General features: G+C 41.3%; 1 protein-coding gene across 1 annotated transcript in view; it reads right to left on the reverse strand.

The window, feature by feature from the left end:
- The window catches only part of RLF (RLF zinc finger), a 94,846-nt gene extending 83,180 nt beyond the window's left edge, over nt 1–11,666 (reverse strand). Inside the window, exon 1 of the mRNA XM_066269522.1 lies at nt 11,399–11,666. Coding sequence (XP_066125619.1) covers nt 11,399–11,656 — 258 coding nt within the window. The 5' untranslated portion in view covers nt 11,657–11,666. The remainder of the gene's footprint in view (nt 1–11,398) is intronic.
- Nucleotides 11,667–12,270: the final 604 nt, after the last annotated feature.

The following is a 12,270-nucleotide window of genomic DNA, read 5'->3' on the forward strand; positions in this document are numbered from 1 at the left end:
GGAACTACATATTCAACTTTTATAGGTTAATATCCATCAAAATTTATTATAGCCTGACCAGGCAGTGGAGCAGTGGATAGAGCATCGGACTGGGATGAGGAGGACCCAGGTTTGAGACCCCGAGGTCGCCAGCTTGAGCATGGGCTCATCTGGTTTGAGCAAAGCTCACCAGCTTGGACCCAAAGTCGCTGGATTGAGCAAGGGGTTACTCGGTCTGCTGAAGGCTCACGGTCAAGGCACATATGAGAAAGCAATCAATGAACAACTAAGGTTTCGCAACGAAAAAATAATGATTGATGCTTCTCATCTCTCTCTGTTCCTGTCTGTCCCTTTCTATCCTTCTGTCTCTGTAAAAAAAAAAATTATTATAAACACTCCTTTTAACCCATTTCATAAATTTGTTTTATCAATATAAAAAAATCAATGCTTAATGTTTAAGGATGTTCACTGCAACATTATTTGTGTTAACAACAAAAAAGAACAAAAATGGTTTAAGTATGATACATACTCCACATGTACTGATGATATAGATATTTGTCCTCAATATAATAATTTAAAGGATAAACTGCAGAAGAGCAGGTCCTCAAGCTTGTAAGACTACACCAGAGACTGTTAACTCCTCAGTGGAGTGACTACAGGAACTGAGGGCAGAAAGGGGCTTTTACTTTTCCCTTAAATCTTTCTATAGCATTATATATTTTATAGTTAAGGTTTTTAAAACTAAGTGTGAAAGTTTTGCTACCTACAGAATTTTCATTCAACACAGTTGTTAATGGAATACTATGCAGTTTGTTTTTTTGGGGGGGGGTTTTGTATTTTTCTGAAGCTGGAAACGGGGAGAGACAGTCAGACAGACTCCCGCATGCGCCCGACCTGGATTCACCCGGCATGCCCACCAGGGGGCGATGCTCTGCCCCTCAGGGGTGTTGCTCTGCCGCAACCAGAGCCACTCTAGCGCCTGGGGCAGAGGCCAAGGAGCCATCCCCAGCGCCCAGGCCATCTTTGCTCCAATGGAGCCTTGGCTGCAGGAGGGGAAGAGAGACAGAGAGGAAGGAGGGGGGGAGGGTGGAGAAGCAAATGGGCACTTCTCCTATGTGCCCTGACCGGGAATCGAACCCGGGTCCCCCGCACACCAGGCCAACGCTCCACCGCTGAGCCAACCGGCCAGGGCCTATGCAGTTATCTTTTTAATGTAGTAAATATGTATTCCACATGGAAAGATGGGTATAAAACACTGAGTGAAATAGCAAGTTTTAGTTTATAAGCTTGACACTATTTTTCTCAAGTGGTATATATATGTACATACTACTATATATAGAAAAATTCTTTAAGTATACATCCCAAACCGTTAAACCAGGAGTGTCACATGTTATATATGTATTTTTCCAAAAATCAGATAATTACACCAGGCTATTAACAATGAGATTACATGGTACTTCACTTTCTGCTTTATACATTTAACATCTTGTCTTAAGCTTTCAGAATGAGCATGTATTAATTGGAGTTACAAAAAAACAAAAAATGCACAGTTTTACTACTTTAAGATACCCTAAACAGCCTGACCAGGCAGTGGTGCAATGGATAGCATCAGCCTGGGATGTTGAGGACCCAGGTTTGAAAGCCCAAGGTCATTGGCTTGAGCACCGGATTGCCAACTTGAGTGTGGGATCATAGACATGACCCCATGGTAACTGGCTTGAGCTCAAAGGTTGCTAGCTTGAAGCACAAGGTCACTGGCTGAGCAAGGGGTCACTTGCTCGGCTGGAGCCCCCAGTCAAGGCACATATGAGAAAGCAATCAGCCTGACCTGTGGTGGCGCAGTGGATAAAGCGTTGACCTGGAAATGCTGAGGTCACTGGTTCGAAACCCTGGGCTTGCCTGGTCAAGGCTCATATGGGAGTTGATGCTTCCAGCTCCTCCCCCCATTCTGTCTCTCCTGTCTCTCCCTCTCCTCTCTAAAATGAATAAAAAAATAAATAAATAAATAAATAATAAAAGAGAAAGCAATCAATGAACAACTATGGTGTCAAAAAAGTTGATGCTTCTCATCTCTCCCTTCCTGTCTCTTTCTCTCTCTAAAAAAAGATACCTTCTATATTTTAAAGTAGATACATTAAAAAAGGCAAATTAAAGAAAATGAAATCACAAAAAGATGTCTATTTAATACAATCATATATCATAAAAACGCAATTCCCAAGCTAGACCATTCATTCTATCATACCTGGTAATGATTCTTTTAAGTGCCCATATTAATAAAGCATTATTGTGCTGGCTAATGAGACAGACTGAGGTTACTTCCTTGGGAGTAAAAGTACTATGAACACACAGTAAGTTATTAAACACCCCAACAAAAAAGGATACTCAAAAAAAAAAAAATTAGAGAAATCAGACACAACATAAAATGATGATGAATAAATACATCAGTAGTTTCCCCTATGTTGCAGAAATATTGATAAATCTGAATAGACTTGAAATCAAGGTATGTCTGAAATATAATTCATTCTCAACTTCCAAAAATTATAGTATGTTGGAATATTTTCTTAAAGAATAATAACAAAACCTGCCTGACCAGGCGGTGGCGCAGTGGATAGAGTGTCGGACTGGGATGCAGAGGACCCAGGTTCGAATCCCACCAGCTTGAACCCAAGGTCGCTGGCTCCAGCAAGGGGTTACTCGGTCTGCTGAAGGCCTGCCGTCAGGGCACATATGGGGGGGCAATCAATGAACAACTAATGATTGATGCTTCTCATCTCTCTCCGTTCCTGTCTACGCCTCTCTCTGACTCACTCTGTCTCTGTAAAATAAATAAATAAATAAATAAAGAATAACAAAACCTACAAAAACTTTGGATGAACTATTTTTCATAGCTCATTGTCACGTTTTAGGCTGAACTAGAAAATCAAAACTCAGTGGTGTGCAGAAACTTTAATAAAACAATCAACTTTTCACCAAAGTTTTTGCTTTTTTATAACAAAAGAAAAATATGACTTTTAGGCTGTAATAGTGTTTAGAACATGGCAAAATATTAAATGTTTTGAAACTGCTAAATTTGCCAAATGCAATACAACATTTAATGTACCTTTAGGAGATTCACAAGGCACCTCAGCATATAAAGATGCATTAAAAAACATTTATCCCAACATTATCCCAATTTCTATGAACATGAACACAATCCTTATTTCAAGAAAAATATATATAATGAACAAAACACAGTTTAGGAAATGCTGATATAGGAAAAACAGCAGGGGCTCTGGAATCAAAAGATTTTGCCACAGCTTACTATCTGTGTGACCCTGGGAAAGTTACTTAATTCCCATGGGTCTCAGTTTTCTCTACCAGTAAAATGAAAATACCACCTGCCTGAGTGCTTAGCACAGAAAAGATGCTCAGTAACTTAAAGAGTCCCTCTAATTTTTCATCTAATCGTTTGTATACTGGCTTTAAGTCAGCAATGAAAGTTTTAGGAATCTATTTTTTATACCATTTTGTTCATGTTTTTCAGTACTGTGTCAATTATATCCTAAATAAATGCTTAAATCTTGCTAAGCAAAACCAATAGAAAAAGTCATTACTTTAAATATATATTTGTGGAATGTAAACAACCATGGGAAGTTCTTAGAAAATATAAAATAAAAAAGAGGTTCTACTCAGGTAATCAAGAGACAAAGAACAGTAAGAAGTTATCCCTTCTGGGAGGTGGTACAAACTGGATAACAAAAAAAACTCCGTTTGTTTTTTTTCCCCCGTTTCTTTATAAAGATTTTCTTGTCACCCTCAAGATGTCTAGTCAGGAATTTAAGAAAGGGAGAAGATAAAAGATCAATAAATATTGATTGAGTACCCATTAAGTGCTAGGTACTATTCTAGGTCCTGGGTAAACAAAAGTTAACAGCCTTACAAGCTTACATTCCAGGTGAGAAGACATATCAGATAATGACTTGACAAAGTATAAAGCAGTGTTCAAGAGTTGGAAGAAATGGCCTGACCAGGCGGTGGCGCAGTGGATAGAGCATCAAACTGGGATGCGGAGGACCCAGGTTCAAGACTCCAAGGTCGCCAGCTTGAGCGCGGGCTCATCTGCTTTGAGCAAAGCTCACCAGCTTGGACCCAAGGTCGCTGGCTTGAGCAAGGGGTTACTTGATCTGCTGTAGCCCCACGGTCACGGCACATAAGAGAAAGCAATCAGTGAACAACTAAGGTGTCGCCATGGAAAAACTGATAATTGATGCTTCTCATCTCTCTCCGTTCCAGTCTGTCCCTATCTATCCCTCTCTCTGACTCTGTCTCTGTAAAAAAAAAAAAGGGGGGGGTGAGAAGATGGGGAAGTGCTGTTTTAGGTAAGATATACAAGCAAGGTCTCCTAGAGAGGTAACAAGTGTCTAGAACTGAATGAAAACAAAGAACATTTTAGTTTCCCAATGCCTTTGGGAAAGGCAGTCTTGAAATAAATGGTGCTATTTTTTTGTTAACATTGTTCAGAAAAGCATGATCCACAGGCAGACATGGAAATCACTGGGGGGGGGGGGGGTCACAGTAAACAGCTAAAGACTTGGGTACTACCACAGTAAATGAAAGGTCCCAAAGTTCCCACTGCTTTGCAGGTCACATTTTTGTTTTGGTCATATGCACTGCAAAGCTAATTTTTGCTATCATAATTACCTGTCATCTAGTTTCTATTTAGACATCTCCCAAGGGAAGGCAGCACAAGAAGAATAGCTAATGCATTAAAAACCTTTTAAAATAAGTGAAAGAGATAAACCTCAAAGGTCTTTATAGCCATGAACCTGAAGAAATTAGGAAGACTAATCCTTCCCCTCTCAAAATTTCCAAGCTGTTGTCCTATTAAAGCTGGTATCTCTTCCTCAGTATTATAATGCCTCCTGATGTCTCCCTCCATTAACACTACCCTTCTTTCCACCCCTTCTTTCCACATGTATAACTATGTACATTATTATATGAATGAAGGCTAAGTTGACGAGTAATGTCTCCAAGAAACGACCAAACCTCCTATCCTACTCCTTTACATTAATTTTTTACGGTAAAATTGCTATTTAACATACTAGATTTTACATTCAGTGTTCCCTTTTGAGTATATCACAAAGCCCCTACAATGTAATTCACTCAACAAATTAGTTTTGTGTGTCCAGCTATGTATTAATTGCTAGGTACCAAGTATACAAAAAAGACTAAACAAACCCTGGCCCAGTAGCCCAGTTGGGTTAGAGTGTTGGCCTGATATGCCTAGGTTGCAGGTTCAATCCCCAGTCCGGGCACATACAAGAGTCAAACAATGAGACTGACCAGGCAAGTGGCACAGTGGATAGAGAGTCCACTTGAGATGCAGAGGACCCAGGTTTGAAACCCAGAGGTCGCCAGCTTGAGCGTGGGCTCATCCGGCTTGAGTGTGGGATCATAAACATGATCCCATGGTAGCTGGCTTGAGCCCAAAGGTCGCTGGCTTGAGCCCCAAGGTCGCTGGCTTAAGCAAGAGGTCACTGGCTCAAATGGAGCTCCCCCCCTCCCCTGCCATCAAGGCACATATGAGAAAGCAATCAATGCACAACTAAGGTGCCACCACGAGGAACTGATGCTTCTCATCTCTCTACCTTCTTCCTATCTGTCTCTCTGTCTATCTGTCTCTCTCTCTCTGTAGGTAGGTAGGTAGGTAGGTAGGTAGGTAGGAAGGAAGGAGGGAAGGAGGGAAGGAGGGAAGGAGGGAAGGAGGGAAGGAAGGAAGGAAGGAAGGAAGGAAGGAAGGAAGGAAGGAAGGAAGGGACAACCAATGAATACACAAATAAGTGGAGCAATAAATTGATGTTTCTCTCTCTTTCTCAAATCAATAAATAATTTTTTAAAAGGATCAGGGACAGCTGAATAAAAATCTCATTAGGTAAAGATTGTCATACCACCAAAAAAGACTAAAAATGACCCACACTTTGTTGGCTTACTTGTCAATACAAGAGACAAAATGAAAACAAATATTTAAGCACCACACTATGTATGAGATGATACTGGAGTATACTAAGTGAAAGAACCACCTCATTCAATCTGCTGAAATCAAAACACAGTTCTGAAAGACTGTTAATATCCTAGCTTGGTCTTAAAGGACAAAATAGGCAAACTGAGAGATAAGATGAAAATAAACAAACAAATAAATAAATAAAAAGAGGCCTGTAAAGGGGAAGGTGGGGAGCTGGGGAAATAAGTGGGGTCCAGATATTAAATGCCTTTGTATACCAGGCTGATGAGTCTAAATTTTATCTTGCCTTTGGGGCAAGAAACCATTGAAGAATTTTAGGGAATAAAGTGACTAACAAGATTACGCATAATGGCCCTGGCCAGTTGGCTCAGCGGTAGAGTGTCGGCCCAGCATGTGGAAGTCCCGGGTTCGATTCCCCAGTCAGGGCACACAGGAGAAGCAACCATCTGCTTCTTCACCCTTTCCCCTCTCCTTTCTATCTCTCTCTCTTCCCCTCCCGCAGCCAAGGCTCCATTGGAGCAAAGTTGGCCTGGGCGCTAAGGATGGCTCCATGGCCTCTGCCTCAGGCACTAGAATGGCTCCATGGCCTCCGCCTCAGGCACTAGAATGGCTCCAGGCCCCAACGAAGCAAGCCCCAGATGGGCCGAGAATCACCCCCTAGTGGGCATGCCAGATGGATTCCGTTCCAGTGAATGCGGGAGTCTGTCTGACTGCCTCCCCGCTTCTAACTTCAGAAAAATACAAAAAAAAAAAAATATATATTGCGCACATTTAAAATTTAGAAAGAACACCAAAGTGGTCTGTAGATAAGGCCAATCAGAAGGCAAGGAAGATTAGTGAAGAGGATATTATTAAAGTAACTAAAACAGTGACAAGAAAAACAAGAGTTAAAACTGTAAGTATGTACAAAGTATCAAAAGAACACAAACAACTAAGAAATGTATTTAGTGAAAACTTCACAGGGGAAGTGACATTTGCACTGCCACACAGTGAAAGAACATTTGCTCCACAGAAAATAAGAGAAAACATTTGCCACACAGAAAATAAGGAAAAAAAGAACAGCACAATAAAAGGAAAAGACTGAAGAATGCTTGACGACCTGAGATCTTGTTCAAGTAATTCTATCCTTTTGGAGACCAGCCAGCTAGTTGGTAAATACTAACTGAAAGCCTAAAATGTGTTTTGGATCTTAAAGAATAAAATGAGAATTAAGTTCATCTTTCCCAAAATAATGCACTTGGAAATTCACAAGCAAAATTTTAACCATAGAAGTAACAGAGATCACACTTTAGTGCAGGGGTCCCCAAACTTTTTACACAGGGGGCCAGTTCACTGTCCCTCAGACCGTTGGAGGGCCAGACTATTAAAAAAAACTATGAACAAATCCCTATGCACACTGCACATATCTTATTTTAAAGTAAAAAAAAAAAAAACAGGAACAAATACAATATTTAAAATAAAGAACAAGTAAATTTAAATCAACAAACTGACCAGTATTTCAAGGGGAACTATGCTCCTCTCACTGACCACCAATGAAAGAGGTGCCCCTTCTGGAAGTGCAGCAGGGGCCGGATAAATGGCCTCAGGGGGCCACATGCGGCCCCGGGCCGTAGTTTGGGGACCCCTGCTTTAGTCCATGGACTCCAAATACCCTTGAATAAATTAAGAGTAGGATTGGGATGATGAAAATGGCTAGGTAAGATCAGAAAAATAATCTGTAGGCAAGGTTGTGAAGGCTTTTATTCCAAGGCTAAGCTATCTAGAAAACTGAGACAATTCTGAGGATATTGTTTTTTACTAGATTGTCTTAATTAGTCCACTCCACAATGTACTTACATAGAGAACAATAAGTACTATTACTCTACTTGATAAGAATACTAAGGTTTTTAAAAAATAACATGCCCAAGGTCACACAAGCAGTTTAAATGGTGAAGCCACTGTGTCTATCTGACTTAGACACTTTGTATTCAATCTATATTCTAGAAAAACTGAAATACCTATATGTAGTACTTATTTCAACCATTAAAAACTTACAAAATCACTGTTGGTGTAGAACCTAAAAACATCTCATTAAACAGGTTTACTCATGAAAGTACTTTGCCTGGTATTCTCAAAGTATAATCGTTCACCCAATAACTTCGAGCTTGTTAACAAAGACTACTTTTAAAGACTTAAAATTTCTATTACAAATAAGTAAAACCTTAGAACTCTTGGTTTCCAAAATATAGCAAAAACTTGAGAGGATATCATCAATTTTTCAGCAAAACAAAGAGAAGATTGTTTGCTGGAGTTTACTTTATCCACACTGTCTGGCAGACAATATGTTCAGAAAAGGAACTGAGGAACAGAAGAAAAAAAAAAACATATTCCAGTCACTGAATACAACTTAATCTGACTATAATTTTCTTAGTAACTTCAAAGCAAATTTTTCTTATTTATTAAGATAAAGAGGAAGGGAAAGAGAGAGAAACATGATTTGTTGTTCCACTCAACTATGCATTCATTTGTTGTCTCTCACATGTGCCCTGACCCGGGACTGAACCGCAACCCTGGTATATCCCGACATTGTTTCAACCAAGCTACCAGGCCAGGGCCTTAGAAACTCTCACTTCTGAGATTTTGTTTTTATCATCTTCACAAACTCCTGAAAATTGAAAACATGCCCAGAACGAAACAAGCTTCTCTATCCTTTCATATGTTAGTTTATTTCTTGATTTGGTGCAATTCCAAAGATAAAGCCATTTCTTTTAAGTGCTGCAAAAGATGGAGAGAATGGTCCTAGTCTGTTGCAGGAGAGATCCACTTGGCACCACCTGAGTTTCTAAAACATATCTAAACTAAACAATTGGCAAAAATACATTTGTGGGAATTAAGCATCCCAGAGAGCACAGCTCAGGTCTTTATGATAATATATTGCCACTCCAATCTTTACACATTATGTGCTCCTAGCAAGACAGGTTCCCATCTCTGGTAGTTAGTGCAATGTCAGGCATACATACAATCAGTGTTTCTTAAGAGGATGGGTAAATCTTATTTTGCCTTTGTGAAACCAAGACCTGTTAAACCAAATATAGATGGTGAAATTTTTCCTGCTCCATTATAAAATTCAAAAATTTTTTCTGTATCTGGTGAGCAAGAACACACTAGGCTGACCATATTTGGACTACTGGGAAAAAAAACGTGACAAAAATGTTGGGATATATATTGTAAAGAGTTGTATATAAACTTTCTATTTCTACTGTTTGTATAAAACATTACCAGGAGATAGAGGTCAGAAAGGAAAATATAATTTCACAGTCATAGTTTGCCCAAGGTTAACAGCTAAGAAGTGGTCACAATTAACATCCAACTAACTCCCAAGTCCACATACTTTCTACTACAACATACCATCACAGGAATTCCTTTTCTTATTTCATTTATTAGTCTAAAAACTGTTTTCAGAAAAACTGTGGCCCAAAAACATCATAGCAAAGACAAATTACGAAAGTACATTCTTTTAAAAATTCTTACACCCTCACATCTTTAGGTTATAACCAAAACTCAAGACATTCAACGATTCATTTTAAATAAAGTCAAAGCTGTAAGCACTAGCATAAAGAATATATGTATAATATCCTCTGACAAGCCACAATGTGATCGGTTCCATACATTCTTATCTTTCTAGAAAGATAAGTCAAGCTCAGAAATCTTACCCCAAACCCACAATTCTCCTACCCTCCTCCTCACTCCTTTTCCAGTTAGCTTTTCTTCCCAAAGCATTCTGTGTTCCTGGAATGCTGCGCGTGCCAAACACATACACACACACAAACACACAACATTCACATGACTCATTTTCACCTTCTCAGTATAGGGGCTTCCCTCATCACCCTATTTAAAGTAGCCTCTCCCAATTATTTGCTTCTAAGCACACATTGCATTCTATAGTTAATCTTTTTATTTTTACTAGTTAATTGTCATTCCCATAAGGATATCCCATGGGGCTCTTCCCTCACCACTGTCTGTACAACACCTTCCTTCCTATCATTACCAAAACTGCACTGTAAATTCTGTTATTTCTACCACCTCCTCCTAACTGTAAGCTCATCAAGGGCAAGTGCTGTCTTACATTTCCTCAGCACTTCCTAAAATGCCTGGCACCATCCTATGGAATCAGGAATAGTTTGTAGCACAGATGTGTGTAGCAAGTACTAAATGATCAGTATTATTAGTAGTAAAGAAGCAAAGAACAATTACTGTTTTAACACTTCATAGTTCAGGGAAATGCTACAGGTTGTAGACACAAAAATTTAAGTGATACAATGTATGGAAAATATTAGCAATGTCAAAATTCCATTCAGAGATGAGGCACTTCTGGCTCAGCAGACAAGAGAGAGAAAAGCAACCAAGTTAAGTCAATGTTTTACTCTCCTTCAGACCAACAGAGCAAACTGTCCCCCACAACTGTAAGTTTGGAGCACCACAATTTATTCAACACAGTCAACTACTCATTGAGTCCAAGTGCCTATATACCATTATTATTTTGCATTCTCTAAGGTATACCAGATAAGGAGCAAAGGGGTAGCTTTGAAACCTGATATAACAGAAGCAGAAATGATAATGGCATATCTTCAAATTTATAAGGGACTAGAAATATTGAGAAAAAACTCGGGGAATGATCATGGAGACTAAACTAAACATCCCAATAAATACGTAATCATAGATTAGAACCAGTATGGCATAGAAATGATCACACGACTGCCGAAAGAGGTAACGCTCGACACCTTTCTTGATTCTCTTCTACTCAGAGAGCCTAATAACTACAAGGCTCATTCATCACAGTAGAATCCTCAAAGGAATACAAAATTATAAAGAACGGCTTAACTGTTGTTTTTAAAGGCTCAAAAAACGAACCAACCAACCAACAGGCTCTGCAATCCCTAACCAGAAAGCCCTATACTCCTTTCCTAGACCTGTCATACCTTTCAGAGATCCAGTAGACGGCTCAAAAGATACGTCTCTGGCCCCAACACATAGCTCCGAATTATTCAGGGAAAAACAGGTTTTCCAGTTTGGAGACCTGCACTCTACTCAAAAAAAAAAAAAAGGATCTTAGCAGAAACGAGCAAACAATCCCTCAGAGGGCAATGGCGCTCCAACCACTCTGCTGGGGCACAGGCAACGGCGACAGGGCATGGCCCGTCCAGGGAGCCCTCGGCGCCCTCGGAGCTCTTAGTCTGGCCCAGCGTGACCCGCCCTGGCGGAGGCTAAAGTCAGGCAGTGGCGGAGGGGGGCCAGCGGTTGAGCTTCCGAGCTGGGCCTTCCCGGCCCGGGGGCGCGGCGAAACACGGGGGTAGCGCCTTCCAGTTCGGCCACGGGTTCGGGGCCTCTTCCCCTGGGCTCCCCACCCCGCCGCCCTCAGCCAACCAGCTAGCCCCTCACCTGGCAGAAGCTCCGACAGTAGTTCAAAGATGAGACCTCCGACACCTCTTGCTCCCTCAGCTCTGTCTCCAGCTGCCACAGACACGGTCGCAGTCCTGGGGCTCCTGGAGCCGGAGATGCAGGGCGCTGACTCCAAGCCATAGACTCAGTCTCGGTTCGGTCTCCAGCTCCGACCCCCGCCGGAGCCTCAGCATCAGCCCCAGCCCCGGCGGCAGCAGCGGCGGCGGCGACGGCGGCGTCTCCCTTTCCGTCCGCCATCTTCCCACGGCCCAGCAGCGCGTAGGCAACCAAGCCACGTGACTCAACCCTCGCCCCGCCCCCGGTCGACCGCGCGTGCTGACGCACTCACTGGCGACGCCGGCGCCCGCCGAATTTCGTCACTGGGACTCAGGATCCTCCTCCTCTCGGCGGCCTACCCTACGGCGGTCCTGCCAAAATCCTGGCAACAACTGGGCAGAGAGTCTCCTGCCCAACTCAGTACTTCCAGATCCTTTAGTAGAGTCATGCGGTCACCGAGCCGACCTACCCGTAGACATGATCTAAAGTGTGAGGGGAATGACATTTGATCTGAGAGCTGAAAAACGAGAAAAAGGTAGCCCTGAGAAGAGCCTAGAGAGGAAAGCATCCCCAGTAGAAGGGAAATAAACAAAGATTGTGAGGCCGAAATTAAGAAGACCCGCTCTGTGGGAACATGATTTGGAATAGAGAAAGCATTATAGGTCTATAGAGAAAGGATGAACTCAAATAAATGGTGCTGAGACATTTTTTTCCAAAAGGGAAAAGATAAAATTAGATTTCTACTTCAAACCATATCCAAAAATAAAACCCAGATGAAGTAAAGACCTCAAAACATTTTTCAGAAAATATAAAAT

This window comes from Saccopteryx bilineata, chromosome 3 (genome assembly GCF_036850765.1).
Source record: "Saccopteryx bilineata isolate mSacBil1 chromosome 3, mSacBil1_pri_phased_curated, whole genome shotgun sequence".
Lineage (NCBI taxonomy): Eukaryota > Metazoa > Chordata > Mammalia > Chiroptera > Emballonuridae > Saccopteryx > Saccopteryx bilineata.